Here is a 19374-nt window from a genome sequence, read left to right as displayed (position 1 = left end):
GGGGGGCTGTGATACATATTCAATTATCTACCTATAAACTAATAATACATATATGCATAAACTAATCCAATCATTCTATAGAAATTTATTTTCAACTACGACAATTCAAAAGATGAATAGAGTAGCCGATAAGTTGCCTCTTAAACTTGAAAGATTAAATACTGATATATTCAAAGCGTTGAAATGTAAATCTATGAATATAAAAAAAAATGTTTCTTATATTACATTCCCTAGTGACAAATTAAATACAACAAAATTTGAAAAGGCATGCCCATTGACTTTTTATATGTTAAAACATAAATATAAAATTGATGTAAATAGTGTACAAATTAAAACTGTGAAAAATAACAATTTTGATGAAAAAAATAATGACAATAATGTAGCCACTCAAAATAATTCTGAAACAAATGTAATTAATAACGATATAAATGATGTTGATTTTGTCGACTCTTTTATTCAATTCAACATACCAGTTTTAAACGAATTTGATAGGATATATTTTTATAAACATATTATTGAAATAGTTGACACATTAGCAGCTGATGTTGCATATAGACATAGTATTGGAGGATATCGAAAAAATGATAAATATAATTTCGTTACTGTTTTATTTAATAACTTAAATATTTATGAACAAAAAAATATCCATCATGAATATAATAATTTTTCTTTAGAAGAACAAAAGCCACTAACAATAAATTGTTATATTGTTCACTCAGGTACTACTTCATATATATTAAAACTTGATTTTTTGCAGGAAAACAAACTTATTTTTGATATATATACAACTTTTGTTAATATAAATAACTTAACTTTCAAACCTCAAGAAGTAAAACGTGCTAGTAATTCTACAAATAATGAAGAATATAAAGAAATTAGTAACTTAGCTCGTCATATTAAAGATATACAAAATTTATTTAATTATAAAGATATTAAAAATAAATCTTTAAATCAAAATGATATAGATTTTATGCTAAATTATTTTAAAAATTTACAAGTACAAAACAAACCATATATATCTAAAAATGTTTATCAAAATACAAATATATTTGAAGAAGAAACAGAACAAAATAATTCTAATAAATTAGCCATTATTGAAAATATTCTGAACACGTCAGAAATTTCATTTTATTCTGCTAAAAATAATTATTATTGTAAAGATTCTTATATCGAGTCAGAATTTTTTATTTCTTCTGAATATAAAAATATTCATAATTTTACTTTTGGAGGATATTTAGCATATTTATCATTATCCCATGCTATGACAATAATTAAATATTTTATACCTAAACCTATACTCATTGAAATAAGTGAAATACAATATATTTTACCCGTCCCTTATAATTCTGTTGTATCTTATAGAGGAAAAATAATTTATAGTGATTTTGAAAAAATACAAATAAAAATTTCCGCATACTGTTTTGATTTCAAAAAAAAAACATATTATTTAACAACAACATTTGATATTTCTTTTCAAAATAATGCTGATATTTCCTTTATTCCACAATCCGACGAAGAAATAAAATTATATTTATTCAGTTTTTTGCGTTCTCGGTTGTTATCTTAATTGCTTTTTGTTCTTTGACATTTTAAATATTCTGTACATGTATATACACCTTTTCTTATATATGTACTTATTTATTTTATGTATTGTTTTTTATTTATATAAATTTAAGTGCCGATTTGTTTGTTAGCTTTTATTTCGTGTTTCAATTAGAGAGAAATACTGCATTATTATTTTTATCTCTAAATTATGAACAAGCTAACTTTTTTCGAAGGAAACAAAAAAATAGCTAGTTGAAATATTTTATTTATTTTTATCTTGATTGGAAGAGTAGCTCCAACTTAAAAACAAGAATAGACTTCACAACGAGTGTATCATTATCCATGTGAACAGAGTATTTTTTTAATTTTATTAAAATACTTATAAAAGTATAAATAAAATATTCCACTTTTTTTTATCTCATATGTAGCTCGAAAAAAATACCAAAAATTAATATCCTCAATTTTCCTTCTAATACACACACATATATATATATATATATAGCCAATTTTCATACTTATAAGTATTTTTTATGGGGCACTTGCACAATCACTTTTTCAATTATGACACATTTTTTTTGACCCAAGAAATATATTATTTAATATGATAAGTTTTTTAATAATTTGAAATGAAAACAAAATTGTTCTTTTGCATAAATGTTCATATGAAAAATGAATACCATAATATCCATTAATATATGATTGATTATGGTATAATATGTAACACAATTAGAGGGAAAAAAAAAAAAATTTTTTTTTAATTATTTTATAATTGTGATACATGCGCGTGTTTAGTGGTTTCCTTTCTTACTCTTCTTTGTTGTCTTGATCTAACTCGAACAAAACGAGAATGAATAGCACATGAAACACAATAGCATTGCTTTATATATAATTTAGGCAATTGAAATGTTGAATATACTGAAGCTTCTTTAATATCCCTTTGTGCTGATGTATCTACAATGTTTCTTATATTAAATCTTTTTATTGCCTTATCTTTTGGAACACATCGTCCACAGTTTGAACATCTAAGAGGATTGACATGTCCTCTGTTGTGTTTTGATCGTCCTCCGTTTCTACGTTTCTTTGGCATTTTGTTTTAAATGAAATTATAATAAGAAAAAAATCTGCAATAATATTTACAAAAAAAAAAAATATTTACATATATATGTATAATTAATGATAATAAATCCATATACTAAGTAGGATATTCCTCATAACATCCCATTAAACTCATTTCAAAATATGTGTATAACTATATGCCCATACATGTATTATAAGATCGTGCTCATTTAAAAATTATTTTACTTTAAACATAGAATTGCTAAAGCGTGTGAAAAAATATATACAAATAAGTATACAGATAAATATACAAATAGATATACAAATAAGTATACAAATAGATATACAAATAAATATGGGGTAAGGGTATAAATAAGCATACGCTAAAAAAGCATGTATAAATAATAAATGTCATGCAAATTTACTGCTATGTATTAAACTGTTTATAGTATTTATTCAGGCAGTTTTGAACTGAAATTATATTTGCCAAATGCTCATAAAATACGATAAATAAAACAGGGATAACAAACTATGTATATATATATATATATATATATATATAATGAAATTCTATACATTTTAAGTATTTTATTTTTGTTTTTTTTTGTTACCTTTTTAAAAAATTGGGATATTGAAAATTTTACGAAATGCTATAAATATACAGTCCAAGCTTTTGATTTTATTTTAAATTTTATTTAAAAATATTTTTCTTAAAATTGTATTTTTTTTGAATTTTAAATAAATTGTGAACAAATTAATATTAAGTTCCCAAATCTATATAAAGGCAAACCTCAAGGAAACAAAAAAAACGGGAATAAATAACAAAAAAGGGTATATTAATTCAAAATATACCAAAAATAAGATAATTCAAATTACTATAATATTATATGCACAATTATATTTAGGCATAATTTTATGCTTATTTGTATCCAATAAATAAAATGATATTATAAGCACTACATATATTTTATTATACTAAATATATGATAAAATAAAAAAAAAACATACATAATAAACAATTTTGAAAAAAATATACCAAATAAGAAATCCATATAATATATACTCTATATACATAATATTATTGCACTAAACCCCTTTTAAAACTTTTTATTTTTTAAGGAACATTTTCACAACATAATATATTTATATAATTTTTTTTTAATAAAATCAAAAATTTAGTAAGAATTATTAAAATTAATCATTTTTCTTTATTTTATTTTTATTTTTCCCCTATATTATTACAGCCAAATAAATACTGAATTCCCCAAAATATGCTTTGTTGCCAAATATCCCTAGCAATAGCTATTTATACTGTATACATAAAAATATATATATAATATATATATAGATATATACATGAGTGTACTATATTATATTTAAGGGCTTAAAATATTACAAGAATAATTTTGTTCTAAGAACTAAAAAATTTAATTAATTAAACTGCATCTCTTTTTTCCCTTTTTCCAAATCACATTAAACAAAATAGATTCTTTATATTATAATAACACCATTAAAAATGAATTTTATAATTTAAGTATACACATGATATATATAGAATCACATTTCAAATTTTGTAAATTATTTTAAATAGTTAATGTATAAAAAAATTTCGTTTCTTGTGGAAATATATTCTAAATTTATTTCACTTATATTATTTCCCCTTTTTTTACACAACATTATATATATCTATATGCAACTTCAAAAGCTTAAAAATAAAGGACATTACTTATATATACTTCCTACATAATATTAAAAAATATATTATTTAATTTCCTTGTTTTAAAAATATATTTAATCTTCTCATTTTTTTTTATTTATATAAGGAAAACGAAAACATTATAAAATAATTTATAATTGTCTATTTTTCGGATCTAAACATTTCTTATATATATAAGTTGATATTCTATTAAATTTTTAATATAAACATATTTATATTCATTTTTTATAAAACCTATAAATTGAAATTTTATCACATATTCTTTTTACCTGATTAATGAAAAAAATATTATCGCAAGTTTTATACTTGTTGGGAATGTATCATATATATAAACATATTACAACCTTTGTTTTTTTTTTAATATTTTTTAAATTAATATATATATTTAATTCATATGAATAAAAATAAGGCAAATAATAATGTCATTAATCTTTTAATTAATGAAATAAAATTAAATGAACGGTCAGAAAATGCATCCAATCTACCTAATGAAAAGGGAATAAATATCGCAAAGTCATTTTTGAATATTAACAATTCAGGTAAAAATAACAAAAAAAAAAATTTAGAATAAAATATCTCATAATGGCTAGTATTTTATGTTACATGTAAAAAAGACCTAGCATATATCCATATCATCACACTTATATATGTTTCTCCATTCCCCCCCTTTACTTTTTTAAAGAAAACAACGATTTATATACCAATTCCAAATCGAAAATAAAAAATACCGAACAAAATGAAGATCAAATAAATAGTGCAACAAATGAGGAGGACTTTGGTGATGATGTTATTGGGGATAATGAAAAAGCGGCTTTAGAATTTTATGATGACAAAATTGATAATTATGACGAAGAATATGTAAATAAAAAATATAGTAAGACAAAATATATATATTACAAAAAAGAGAAAGAACTTCAAATTTTATTACATTAAGTTGTTTTCACATATATACTTCGCTTTTATTTATTAGGATTTTGCACAAAAAGTGAGGACTCAAGTTTATGTTGTTGTGGTTGTTTTACACCTGTTTGTTACCAAAGTCAACGGTAAATATACACGTACACATATACATACTATATATATGTACAATTGTTTATCCCGTTTTATTGTTCAAATTTTCCTATCGCTTTCTTAATTATGTTTAGGAAAATTTAGATTATATTTGTTCGAATTTATATTGTTACATGCTTATTAGAAAATAATAGATCAATACTAAGTCATTACATATTAACATATTTCATTTTTCCGATTTGGCCCCTTTATTAGACATGAATACTATGTAAACCAATATAGAAGTTTATTTGCAGTAAATGTGAAAATTAATAAAGAGACAATACTATATGAAAATGAAATTAACATAACAAAAAATGGCAACGAAATCCAACAGAATGAATGCCAAGATATCAAAAAACAAAATAAAGAAAAATCAGAAACATATAATCCCGTTTTTTGCGTAAATTGTAATAATCACATTGCTTATTTTGAAATCGAAAATTCGATTTTTCATTTTTTCGATGTATTACCAGATTAAAGAGAAAATAAATATATTCCCTATATTTATGCATATATATAATATATGGGGGGATAATTTTATGTTACATATTTTTTTTTATTTTTTTTTTTATTCATTTATTTAGTTATTTAAAATTTGTTTATATTATAACAATTTAGGATATATAATGATTGTTTTATTTTTTATGTATACAGAACAAGATCGAAAACAATATTACTCTCTAACAATGTATTATGTATCTTTTTTACACTAAATCTTGTATACTAAACTTTTTGAACAAATTTATGTTATTACACAATTTCCAAAATATTTCCCTAGCCATATGTTATCAGGTTTATTCCGATGTGGTTATTCGTTACTGTTTTGTAAAATAAATAAAACATTATGCCTGTTATTAGAAAAATAAAATTCCATATATAAATTTTTGTAATAAATAAAAAAAAAATACAAAAAGTTTCCAAAGATTCTACAATGGATTTTGTTTTATTCTCAAAATTGCAAACATATTTTTATTTGTTCGGTCATTTATTTAAATTTATATATTTTAATTTTTATTCGAATACTACACTTTTTATATTTAATTTCTTTTTGTTTTATTTTCTTTTATTTATTTTGGCGATAACATTCTCATTTTTTTTTGTAATACCGTAATTGATATTTTATTTTATTTATTAATTTGTTCGTTTTTTTTTTTTTTCATCTTCTTTCTGGGGGCAGAATAAGAATGTGCTAGCCTTTTAAATATATTATTTATATATTATATATATATATATATATAATACATATATATATTCTTTGAGAATGTTAAAAAAAAATAATAATTTTTTTTTTTGTTAACTTAAGTATTATTATATACACTTATTAAAAATACAAATTTTATAAGATGGCCATTTGCTCTTTTTGAAAATTATTGCGTATAATTTGTGCCTACACTATTGATAAGTTGGTAAATTATATTTGCAATTGTATATTCATACATATTATATATGCATGGTGCTAAAGACTAAAATTAACTCATTTAAGTTTCAATAAAATATAATGTCAGAACAAAATAATAATAATAATGAGCAATCTCAAAATGAACTCAACAGAAATAATGAAACTAATGAAAATAAATATCTTTCCCAGTTGTATTCTTTTTTAAATCCAAATTATATTAAATCATCATTTGAAAATAAAGTCGAAAATGTTCCAAACAAAACCAAAAATAATATATCGACTAAGAAAGCCTATAATTACCTTATTCGAAAGTTTAAGAAGGTAAATAAATCTTAAAGTTGCACACATATAAATAAAGACTAATAATTACACAAATTGATTGTTACTTTATTGTCTTTTTTTTGTATTATAGGTTATTATAGAATGCGACTTATATTATGAAGAAGTTCAAATTAAAAATGAAAATGTGAAATTGATTATACATTTTTTTGGGAAAAATTCTATTACGTTAAAAAAATTATATAAAAAAAGGAAAATAATTGATAACTATTTTTTTATCCTAATTTTATTTAATATATTATCCAATTTTCCATATCCAATTTTGCCAATCCAAAAGGTACAACTTTATTATTATTCTCTATCATATAGTAAAAGTAAATAATTGAAAATTACTATCAAAAATATACAATAAATATAATATATATATACATATATATTTCACGTTTTTTTATAAATAATAAAGTTTATAGATATTTGTGACAACTACATATCATATGGAGTAAGCATTTTGATAAAATTGAATTCGTCATTATATAATAAAAAGAAAAAAGTCCATAAAATTTACTTTGAACCGGTATGTTTTATATCCCACCATTTATTTATATCTATAATTTCTTTTCATATTAATTTCATGGTATTTTTGTGTTCCCAGTTAATATATATGTGTGCAAAACACATTGATAATGCTTTATTTTAGATCGTTGAATAATCTTCAGCCTATTTTTTTCTCGCATTACAGGTGTTTTATTTATTCACGGCATTGTGGAATAATCACTATTTTCATATTTCCCTTTCCAATACACTGGTAAAAAAAAATTAGCCATAATCGATTATTTCAAGCATTAAAAATATGCACAAGCAATATTATTATTTTTATTATTTTTTTTTTATGAACGGTTCAGATTATTTTGACTTTTTTCTACAAAATTTATATCATACTGAGTAAACTCGAAATTCGGAACGTGAATTTATTTGACAACATATATATTTTGTGCTCCTCATATGTGAACAAAGTAAATTCAATGTTATGGTACATACAAAAACAAAAAAATATAATGATAGAAAATTATGAATATGTAGCTTCCTAACTAAAAGGCTAAATTATCATAACAATTGCCTGTACCACATACATATTATTTTCTTATATTACAATTTATTTTGTTTCATTTTTTTTCACTATCTTTTATTTTTATTTTTTCTCGAACCCAACCCACAGGTTTAGCATATTCCTTATAATAAAACGAATGCTAATAGATGAATGTGAAATAAAAATTATCAAAAAAAAACAAATATATTTAATATTACCAATATTTGTAGATATAATAAAAATATTAGAGGTATATGATGAAATAATAAAGAAAACAAACATAAACCCACTAATAAAAGTTTATGAAAAATTAAAATTATTTTTATTTGAATTTTTTCATAAGTTATTATACAACTTAATAACAAAACATGATACACTTCCTCGAAATATTTTCAAATATTTACAAATAAATAATAATATTATATATAATAAAAAAAAAAAAAACAGCCATTTTAATTCTCAAAGTTTTATTAATCTAGAACGCAGTAATGCAATAAGTAGCAATCAAATTCAAAAAAAAAATTGTAAACATTATGAAAGTGAAAATAGAAAAGATTCTATTGACATATATAGCAGTTTTTATAAATATGCAAATTCAATAAATGAAAAATTTGTATTTTACTCTTTTTTTGAAAATTTTATACTTTTTAATTCTCTTAATAATGATTACAATTCTACTGAATCGATATCTTATTTATCATTTTCTTTTAATTCTTTAAATTCGTTAATTAATAGTGAAAATGAAGAACCCATAAAAACTAAAAAAAAAAAAATAACTAGCGATTATGAAATTATATCACACACCGAAGAAAGCGATATTTATGAAAGCGATTTTGATAAGCCATTTCAATTAATAAAAATGCAGAAAAATAAAATCGAAATTTTAAATATGAAATATGATCATTTTTTTATACATAAATATAAAAGTGAAAATAAATGTATTTTACTTATCAAAAGCTATTTTAATGATTATTTATGTGCTCTTGTAAATAGTTTATATATATATTCTAAAACAATATATTTTAATAAAGATATAAATGAAAATAGCACCTCAATAAATAAGACAAACACAACATCCGAAAGTGATCATTCAGATTTAGAAAACATAAAAAGAGAGGAAACAAATACAAATAATGAAACAAGTAAATATAATGAAACAAGAAAGCGTGATGAAACAAACAAATGTGATGAAGCAAACAAATGTGGTGAAGCAAACAAATGTGATGAGTGTTCTAATAAAAGCACAGAACATGAGCATGATATTTTGAAAAAGTTCAACATGGTTTATACACAAAAAATAGAAAGGGACGATGGAACTATTCATAAGAAATTTGTCAATTTAAAAAAAAAATACAACAAGAATAGAAACATTACCAATATAAGTAGTGAAACACAAGAATGTTTGATGAATAGCAACCCAAATGTCATAAAATGTTTAATATGCTTTCTAAAATTAATATATAAAAATGTATTTAAAAAAATTATAATAAAAATAAAAAATTGTAAAAATATTAGTGAACTCAAATTATACTCATATATAGAAAAAATGTGTGAATATAATACATATTATTGTATTAAAAGACGATTAAAAAATATATGTTTTATATTATTTTTTTCTATAACATTAAAAAATTTAATAAAAAATTATTTATATAAAATTAAAAGTGAAAAAATAAATAAAAAAAATTTAGAAAATTTCCAGTCTACTTTAATTTATGATACATGTAGTTTTATTAAAATATATAATCATCTAAATAAATTTAAATTTAAAGATTTTTATCAAAATAAATATATTAATTTTTTAATTTTTACAAAAAATGTGTTAACATTACCTAAAAATCAGTTAATCAATTACCCCATAAAAAATAAGCATTTTTTTTATTATATAAAAAATAAAAGAATAGATATCAATTTCACTGATTTTATTTCAGATTGTAAAAATAAAAATCATTCACACTCATCCAAATCTTATGATCATCAAAATCAAAATTTTATATTTCCTAAAACAGTTACTCGAAATATCTCTATCCTTTCAAAAAATGATCACTCTATTCAAGGAAATACTAATAACCAAAATGTAATCCAAAAAACATTAAATAATATAATTCAATCTTTTTATTTATATAACACTCAATCAAATAATTTATTATCCGAAAAAAAAAATAATATTCATCTTTACAATAATAAACAAAATGACAACTTTGACAATATTAATCAAAATATATCTCAAATTAATAATCAGCATACTAATGATTATGAATATTCTTTAAAAAACAATAAAAATTCTAATTACACATTAATAAATAAAGAGTTTAGAGAAAGAAGCCCCCCATATGATAATCACAAACAAAATTTGTTATTTTCTTATCATTATTCACTGAAATGTACACAAAACAACACAAATAATAGTGAAAATATGAATATAGAAAATATTATTGATTTACAAAAAGGAGAAATATCAGAATTTGATACACAAATTGAAAGTAAAATGCTCAGTACAAGTGACTGTGATGCAAACCATTATTTTGATAATTATTTGGCAATAAATAATAATATATTCAATAATTTTAAAAATAATAAAATTGAAACAGATCATTCATCATTTGAACATTTCACAAATTCCTATAATGGAAATTTTATAAGAGTTTATGTAAAAAATGAACAAAAAGAAATTTTTGATAGAAAAATATTAATTGTAAAAGATGACAAACTATATTTTTATGATTCAGAATATTCTATATCATATGATTCATTTTATTATTTAATGGAAATTAAAAAAATATATTATTGTAATGGTTTATTTGACTCATTAATAAATTCACAAAAATTCAGTTTGCAAAATTCAACTTTTTCTTCTACTAGCGATAGTCTATATTCTAGAAATCAAGACAATATTTCCTCAGAAAATGAATGGCAGAAATGTGGATTTGATGCTAAAATTGTAAGAATAAACAAAAAAAATTAACTTCCATCTTTTACAATTATGTTTATGATTCTTATCATTCTCATTTATTATGTTCCTTTTTTCAGATTTTTCACAACGAATTAAGAAAACACATTCATCTTATGTTTATTGATCAATCTTATAAAGATTTTGTAGAAAAAATAAACAGATCATTAGTACATGAAACAGATAGAACCTTTGAATATATAAACCTTAGTTACGATCAAAATATAGAAAATGCAATAACACATAATTATTTTTTTAACAAAATAAATTATATTAAAGATTCTCAAAGTATTTTTAGTGAAAATGAAAGTGAAATTAACAAAAAAAATATATTAAATGATCAAGAATATAGTATATCCGAAAATGATGAATCAGAATATGTTGATGAAAGTTGGGAATATCCTGATAAAAAAAGGGGAGCAGGGTTTGATGATAAACATGAAATAAAATCAAACAATAATTTTATAAATGATAACCCATTAAATAAAATATTAAAAGATAAAAATAATTATTTTTTAAATAAAGATAATAATAAATTAGAAAAATACACTGGTTTTGTTGAATATAAATATTCCTCTAGTGTTACAGAAATATTTATTAAAAGTGAAAATATTTATTTTTCAAAAAAAAAAAAAAAAAAAATTAAAATTAAAAAAGAAAAGAAAATGAAACTTTTTAAAAATATTAAAAAAAATGATATTTATAGTTTATTTTATGATCAAATATCTAAATTATGCAAACATAAAAATCCTACAAAAAATAATGCAGATGATCTTTTTTTTTACAAGTCTGTAAACAATTTGTATAATGAAGCTAATTCTTTATAATCTCTCTTTTCACACACATATACATATATTATTATTTTCTTTATTTATGTTTATTATTATTATTATATTATTTTATTTTATTTTATAATTTGTATCCCTTTTAATTTCTTTCAATTTTGATATAAACCTGTCTTTTTTTTTATGTATTTAAGCGCTTACCATTATGCATTTCCCTGCAAATGTTTTCCGCTTTTTTTTTTGTTTTTCTTTCTTTTTTTGTTTTATATTAATCATTAAGTGTTAGCCTTGTTAATCAACAATTTTGAGCATATATGCTGTTTATAACATACTTAATTTAAAATAATACAACACATAATATACCCTTTAAACATTTTATTTTTATTCCCATTCCGTTTTATTTTTTATTTTTTTTATTTATTACGGAAAATAGGGAAAAATGTTAAAATAATCAAAACTTAAAATAAATTATATACTTTTAAAAATAAATAATTTAAGACTTGAAAGAATAAATATCACAAAAAAATCAAATAAAAAAAAAAAGTGAAAAACATGTAAATATAAGTGAATAAAAAGCTATATGGTATAGCAAATATATTATTTTAGTTAGCCAGAAAAATGTCTTAGAATATTATTTTTCTTTTTCTCTCTTATTTCTATTCCTCTTTTTTAAAATGTTTTATGGTCACAAATTTTGTGCATCATTGACACGAACTCGTCGAAATCGATCTATAAAACGGCAAAGAAAAACAAATGAAAAAAAGTGAAAACAAAAAAACAAATACAAATCTAGCTATTTCTTTTGTTGTGCTTGACTATTACCATATTGTCTTTATTTTGGTCAGCCTCCCCTAAGACATCATTCCATGTTTTTTCGCTAATTGAAGTCAAGCCAAATAGCTAAAAAAAAAATAAAAAAATAAAAAATAAATGGTATAGCTGTTCATTTATATTATCTACACACATAATGCAAATAAAAAAATAAAGCCCTCGTATTATTACATTGGCAAGTTCTTCTTTTGTGATTTTTCCGCTTTTGTCAGTGTCAAATAAATTGAAGGCCCTCCTTAGCCTCTCTTCACTGAATAAAATTTGCTTATCCATGCAAACGGAAATAAATTCTGCAAATTAAGAAAAACGAGTATGCAAATATGTGCATAATAATATGCTATAAAACAAAAAAAAAAATCAATCACAACAAAACATATACTTATCTTTTCACCTGAATATTCGATATATCCATTTTTGTCGAAATCTACTTCCTTCAAAATGTTGTCGACTTCTTCCTCCACATTTTTTAATTCACCAAGTTCATTCTTAAACTAAAAAATGAGGAAAAAAAATATATATATATATAATATCAAAAAATATGAATCCAGCAAACAATATAAATTAATAATCAGTTTTACATTTCGCAAAACGTTGTATCCTTCTATAAGTTCCTTTTTGTCTAATTGCCCATCCCCATTTTTGTCAAGCTTTTTAAAAATATCTGTAAGTTCTTTTCTTTCTTCCAATGTAGTTAATTTACTACCAATAAAAAGTATAGCTGCTTGAGCTAGCTTTTGGCTTCCTTCAAATTTTCTCATATTTGATAAAGCACCACATAATGTTTTTTGATCACTTTTATTAATATTATTTGCATATTTTTTAATCCATCTACTATTTAAAGCTTCCTCAGCCGTACATCTTTTGTTATAATCATATGTTAACATTAATTTGATTAATTCTTTAGCTTCATCACTAATATTTTTCCAATCATTAAAATCGAAATAATATTTTCCTTTTTCAACTTTTTTTATAATATCTTGATCGTTTTGCCCACCAAAAGGTGGATAACCACAAAGTAAAATATACATAATTACACCACATGACCAAACATCACATTTTTCATTATATTTTTTTTTTAAAACTTCAGGAGCTATATAATATGCAGTACCTAATCGATCTCTTAATTTATAATCCTTTGAAAAAAAAGAAGATAAGCCAAAATCGACTATCTTTATATTTAACAAGCTATTCTTATTTTCTAATAGTATATTTTCTGGCTTTATATCTCTATGCACAATATTATGTTTATGTAAGTAGCATATGCCACTTAATATTTGTTTCATAATATTTGCTGCATCACACTCATCAAATTTATGCCTATTAATAATTTGCTCAAATAATTCTCCACCTTCATAAAATTCGGTAACTAAATAAAAATATTTTTTATCTTCAAATACATCAAATAATTTTATTATATTTGGATGATCTAATGATTTTAACAATGATATTTCATTATATATTTCTTCATGAAACTTTTCTATATTTTTATTATCATCACTATATCTTCCTTTATCAAACTGCGATTTTTTGATTACCTTTATGGCTTTTTCACTATGTCCGTTCTTTTCTTTGCATAATAAAACCTCACCATATGCCCCACTACCTAATTTCCGAACTTTAAAATACGATTCACCAATTTTACCTTCTTTTTTTCTAACATACATACCAGGATTTATAGCTATTTCTTCCCCATCATTTGTATCTTCTCGTTTATTATTTTTTTTTTTACTATTTACATGATTTACCTTATTTCCTCTCACATCATTTGCACTTTTACTTTGATTACACCCCATTTCATGTTAATTTAAATCACTCTGTCTAATTATGCTTGGGTAGTTAGGGATGACTCAATGGTTTATATATTTCTGTATGTGTATATATTTATACATGCACGCGAAAATCTAGCTATTTTTACAATATATATATGTATGTGCATATATAGTCAATATATTTATACACTAATTATGCTTATGCCAAACGAATGATTGCATGAACAAATGTTATAAAAATAAAACACTAAGATAATCAAATGGTTTCTTGTTTATGCACATATTTTTTGTTTACTTGGTGTACATTTTCATACGTGCCTGCATGCATGTATATGCATACAATATTTGTGTGTGTAAATGCGCACATATATGTATATTTATTTTATATATGTATATATATATGATACGTACATACAATATCGTAGAAAAATTGGGGAACATATAAATAGCGAAAAAAAATTAACAAAATAAATATTTATGCAATTGGAAATCCGTCATATATAAATATACATGCACATGTTCATATTTTTTTTATTATTTTTTATTATTTTTTTTTTAGCGTAATATAACAATATCTAATTTAACTTTTGCCAGGTAAAAGCATGTGTGTTAATTATCAAATGAATCTAAATATCGCTTTTAGATAATAAGTATAAATACGAATGAGAATGAATAAATACTAATAATTACGAAAAAGTACAAATATCCATACATTACTATATGTACCTTTATATATATACATGCATATATTATATGCACATGCATAATATTTATATGCACTGTGTATTCATGTGCATATACTATAACCATTCGTATGTACATAAGATAACACATACGAGTATTCAGTAAATCTTAAATACACTAAATTGCTTTATCTTTCATCTTTATATAACAAAATATGAGAGGAAAAAAAAATAATTAAATAAAATGTAAAAATATTTTATATTATAAAAAAGAAAATAGTATATTATAAAATACCACTATAATATCGTGTATGTAATATACGCATATATATGTTATGTGCATATAATTACATTACCCATATTATTCACACATATAAATACATAAATATTTTCCATATAATATATGTATATAGATATATGATCATCAAATTAATATTCAAGTTTATTCATAATAAAATATTTAAGAAGAAAAATGAGGATAGAATTTTATTACTCAAAAAAGACATTTCATAATTCTTCCGCATTGCTTAGCATTTACATATATAGTATAGTTATTTGAGTTTTTTATTGGGCCCCCATTTTTATTCCCTCATTTATGTAAATGTATTATTATGCTACTCTGTTTCTATACTTGTCAATTTTCATTTTCATTACTCCCTTTATGTACTAAATACACATATTTCCATTGTTAAAATCGTAAAATGTTCCAGCAAAACATACAAATAACCATATTTATCAATTATATTTCACGGAAAATTATTCCTCTCTATGTATATATACATGTATTTTTTCAATAAAAAAATGTTTAACTATTATACTTTTAGTAGTACTATGCAAAACATCTCTTTATTATATGGGCTAGTCATGTAAACAGTAGAAGCTTTAAAATATAAAAGATTCGACCATTTATCGCGCGTTCTATAATTTTGCTTTATTATTTTTTTATTTAATATTCCTTTAGAATTTAGTTTTGATAATATTCAACTAATATTATGCTAAAATAAAAGACCGATGATATCTATAACATAACCATATTGACTCAAAGAACTTGTAAATTAAAACTTTATTTTTGCAATTTAAAAAAAATATATATTATTGTACATATTTTATTATGTATTTACATATACTATTTATGTAAATATAAAACAATAAGTTAATTTTAATTGATAATATGGGAAACATAAAAAACGGAAGTTGTGCATATGTATATATGATCATGCACATATGGGCCATTTTGTTTATTTATACATTACATTGGGTATATATGAGCATATATAGGTTATAAAAATGGGAATATGCAAATTTTTATTTTTTTTTGGAAAAATATAAATTAAAACAAGTAAAATTATTTAATTTCGAATGGTGGGGTCTTTTAAATTATAAAAAACTTTTGTCTAGTTCTTAATGCATAGAAATCACATTATCACAATATATTAAGAGAAGAATTTGTGTGTGTTATTTTTTTAATTAATATGACTGCTAGCCAATTTTCCTTTTTTTTTATTCATAAGCTAGCTAGCTAATTTTTTTTGTGTTGAGCTAAAGTTATTGTTGTCATATACCTCTCACTAATTATTATTATTATTGGTGTTTTGGAATTCTTTATCTTTTTCTTTTATGGACATAATTTTTTTTTTTGCCTCCTCAAGCCTCTTTCTTTCATTGTCTACCCATTCAAAATCATTGGGGGTCATAATTCGTACAGTCATGTACATAGCAAATATACACCAAGCACAAATCGACAAACCTGTTATGAAAACTTTAAATTCTGTTGAAAATGTTGGATTATTTTTATGCTTATATTTTCTAAATGTATTTATATCGATGTTTGTTATTTTAAATTCGGGTGTGAAATTTTCTTTCCTCTTAAGTTCCAAATATCGCTTATATTCATCGTCCATTTCTTTCACACTCGGTCTCTCCACTGGATATGGCTAAAAGGGAAGAAATAAAAAAAAAAATGAAAAAAAAATGAAAAACAATAAAATAACAAAAACGCAAAAAGGACATATCGAAATGGCATAGCAATTCCTACGTTCGAAATTCTCTTGGATGATAAATACCGGGTATGATTAAAAAAATTAAAAAAATATTTCCTTTTACACAAAAAAGATAAAGCCATTGTACATTGATATTTTTTTATTTTGTCATTTTGTACTACTTTTTTATTCGTTCTCTTTATGTTTATTTTTATGCTTTTGTGTTGTCACCCTTTAACCTCTAAAATGTTAAATACAAATAAAATTTATTTCAGCAAATTTTATTAGTAGAATGAAATAACTCACTGAATTTGAGAAAAAAAGGGGACATATGCTACTAAAATCGAAATATAAAAAAAAATACCACCACAATATGCTTTATATATAATAAATAAAAACACAAAAAATTGAACAAATTAAAATGTTATTCAAAGAATTCACAATCTTAATGATGTGATGATTGAATTTTATTTTTATCCAATTAAAATGCACATTACAATATATAATAATAAAATGACATTTTTTCAACAATAAAAATACTTTTTCAGTTTTTAGGCAAATTAAAAAAGCTAGTTCTTTTAAAATATAATTGTGTGGAAATTTCTTAAAAAAAAAGAACTATAATTTTATCAATCGCTAATTTGACTACTGTCCATTGCTGTTGTTATCATGCCCTAATTTTGTAATAATAATGGACGAATGAAATCAAATAAAATATTTTTTTTATGAATTTTTTGTTATATATATTGCCCTCGATTTTCTTTGTTTTCCGAAATATTAACAATTACCTAAACTCCATCTTTATATATTATATACAAAAAATCTTGATAACCATTTCTAATAATATTGTTCTCAATATTTTTGTAAAATTAAAAATATTATATATTATATATTCATAATATATACATACCTAGGAATATATATTTACAACCTTTTCTCAACGTTTTCCATTTTATTATATTTTAATTTTTTCGTATGCATTTATAATAATTTTTTTGGCTGCGTTAATATATTTTAAGTTTTTATAATGTTATATTTTTTTTTATTATATATATTTTATTTACCCCAGTAAATATATTTTTTTAATTTACCATAGTTTATTTTTTTTTTATGGGTGTCAATCCGCATATATAATTGGATATTTTACTGTTATTTTGATTTTACTATTTTTATTTTTTAAATTCTTTGCTTAATTATATTCACAATTTTCATATTATAATAATTTTAAAGCAATTTAATATACTTGCTAAACTCTAGATATTTCAATTTTTTTAATAATACACCCCTTTTTTCATAAATACGCATGTATATATAACCAGTTTAAAATAAAATAAAAAAATTAAATAACAACAAACATAGACTGAAGAAAATTCAACGAAATGATAATTCATTTCATTTATTAGTTTATTTTTATTTTTCTTAAAAATATGTCTTATTCCAATTTTTTTTTTTTAACTTTTCCTGACACATTACTAGTTAGCTAGCTATTTTTTTTTCTCAAAAATGATAAATTTTATACTTCTTCAAAATAGACAAGGAAAAACCATATTTTCAAAATGGTATGAATTTTAAATAAATATATTATTCAGAAATATGAAAATAAAGATGCTAATATATGTTATATATATATCCACACTCCCTATTTTATTTTAGGTATACAAGTTATGATGAAGGAAAAAGAAAACAAATTGAGAGAAGCATAAATAAAATTTTGATAAATCGAAGTAGGGTCTATGCAAATATATTTATATATGATCAATTTAAAATTATTTACAGATTATATGCAGGTTTGTATATATGATAAAAACTATTTTGATTTCGTCATTTACATATATGCATATGTGCATGTATGTGTCAGTTTATTGCCGATGTGGCAACATATATTATACGTAGTCTAGTTATTTTATTATTTATGTTGTTATAATTATCTTTTAATATTTACAGGTCTTTACTTTATAGTGTGCATTGAAAATGAAAACGAGTTTTATATTCTTGAATTTATCCAATTTATGGCTCAAATGTTAGATGCATTTTTCACAAACGTGTGTGAGTTAGATCTTCTTTTTAATTTTCATTTATTATATTATTTTTTTGATAATATAATATTAGGAGGATATATATATGAAGTAAATAAAAATATTATTTTAGATAAAGTTAGTAAAATAAAAAAAATTTTATAATTCCACAAAATAATGTTATCCTCATTATATACATTTCACGAATTCTAATTATTCAACATAA

General features: G+C 21.8%; 7 protein-coding genes across 7 annotated transcripts; 4 read left to right on the top strand and 3 right to left on the bottom strand.

Annotated features, from left to right (window-relative positions):
* Positions 1-52: 52 nt before the first annotated feature.
* Positions 53-1567, top strand: PBANKA_0314600 (conserved Plasmodium protein, unknown function; the record flags this gene model as incomplete). Its single annotated transcript, XM_034567408.1, has 1 exon — positions 53-1567. One exon carries the CDS (start codon positions 53-55, stop codon positions 1565-1567), a length of 1515 nt encoding a protein of 504 aa, XP_034420029.1.
* A 741-nt stretch (positions 1568-2308) lies between these two features.
* PBANKA_0314500 (40S ribosomal protein S26, putative) lies at positions 2309-2632 on the bottom strand (the record flags this gene model as incomplete). Its single annotated transcript, XM_034567397.1, has 1 exon — positions 2309-2632. One exon carries the CDS (start codon positions 2630-2632, stop codon positions 2309-2311), a length of 324 nt encoding a protein of 107 aa, XP_034420028.1.
* A 2080-nt stretch (positions 2633-4712) lies between these two features.
* Positions 4713-5849, top strand: PBANKA_0314400 (E2F-associated phosphoprotein, putative; the record flags this gene model as incomplete). The annotated part of the gene is made up of 4 exons (XM_034567385.1): positions 4713-4857; positions 5001-5192; positions 5289-5364; positions 5585-5849. 4 exons carry the CDS (start codon positions 4713-4715, stop codon positions 5847-5849), a joined length of 678 nt encoding a protein of 225 aa, XP_034420027.1.
* Positions 5850-6869: 1020 nt separating this feature from the next.
* On the top strand, positions 6870-11913 carry PBANKA_0314300 (conserved Plasmodium protein, unknown function; the record flags this gene model as incomplete). Its single annotated transcript, XM_034567374.1, has 7 exons — positions 6870-7091; positions 7183-7386; positions 7513-7623; positions 7789-7854; positions 7952-8079; positions 8266-11077; positions 11167-11913. The coding sequence occupies 7 exons, from the start codon at positions 6870-6872 to the stop codon at positions 11911-11913; spliced, it is 4290 nt and encodes a 1429-aa protein (XP_034420026.1).
* Positions 11914-12540: 627 nt separating this feature from the next.
* On the bottom strand, positions 12541-14495 carry PBANKA_0314200 (calcium-dependent protein kinase 1; the record flags this gene model as incomplete). Its single annotated transcript, XM_034567363.1, has 5 exons — positions 12541-12600; positions 12694-12771; positions 12874-12992; positions 13094-13193; positions 13281-14495. 5 exons carry the CDS (start codon positions 14493-14495, stop codon positions 12541-12543), a joined length of 1572 nt encoding a protein of 523 aa, XP_034420025.1.
* Positions 14496-16722: 2227 nt separating this feature from the next.
* On the bottom strand, positions 16723-17276 carry PBANKA_0314100 (conserved protein, unknown function; the record flags this gene model as incomplete). The annotated part of the gene is made up of 2 exons (XM_034567352.1): positions 16723-17088; positions 17190-17276. 2 exons carry the CDS (start codon positions 17274-17276, stop codon positions 16723-16725), a joined length of 453 nt encoding a protein of 150 aa, XP_034420024.1.
* A 1360-nt stretch (positions 17277-18636) lies between these two features.
* On the top strand, positions 18637-19313 carry PBANKA_0314000 (AP-2 complex subunit sigma, putative; the record flags this gene model as incomplete). The annotated part of the gene is made up of 3 exons (XM_034567341.1): positions 18637-18692; positions 18787-18920; positions 19078-19313. The coding sequence occupies 3 exons, from the start codon at positions 18637-18639 to the stop codon at positions 19311-19313; spliced, it is 426 nt and encodes a 141-aa protein (XP_034420023.1).
* Positions 19314-19374: the final 61 nt, after the last annotated feature.

The sequence above is a fragment of the Plasmodium berghei genome, assembly GCF_900002375.2.
Source record: "Plasmodium berghei ANKA genome assembly, chromosome: 3".
NCBI classification, from domain to species: domain Eukaryota; phylum Apicomplexa; class Aconoidasida; order Haemosporida; family Plasmodiidae; genus Plasmodium; species Plasmodium berghei.
Note: the sequence above shows the minus strand (reverse complement) of the source record. Positions and strands in the feature narration are given on the sequence as shown.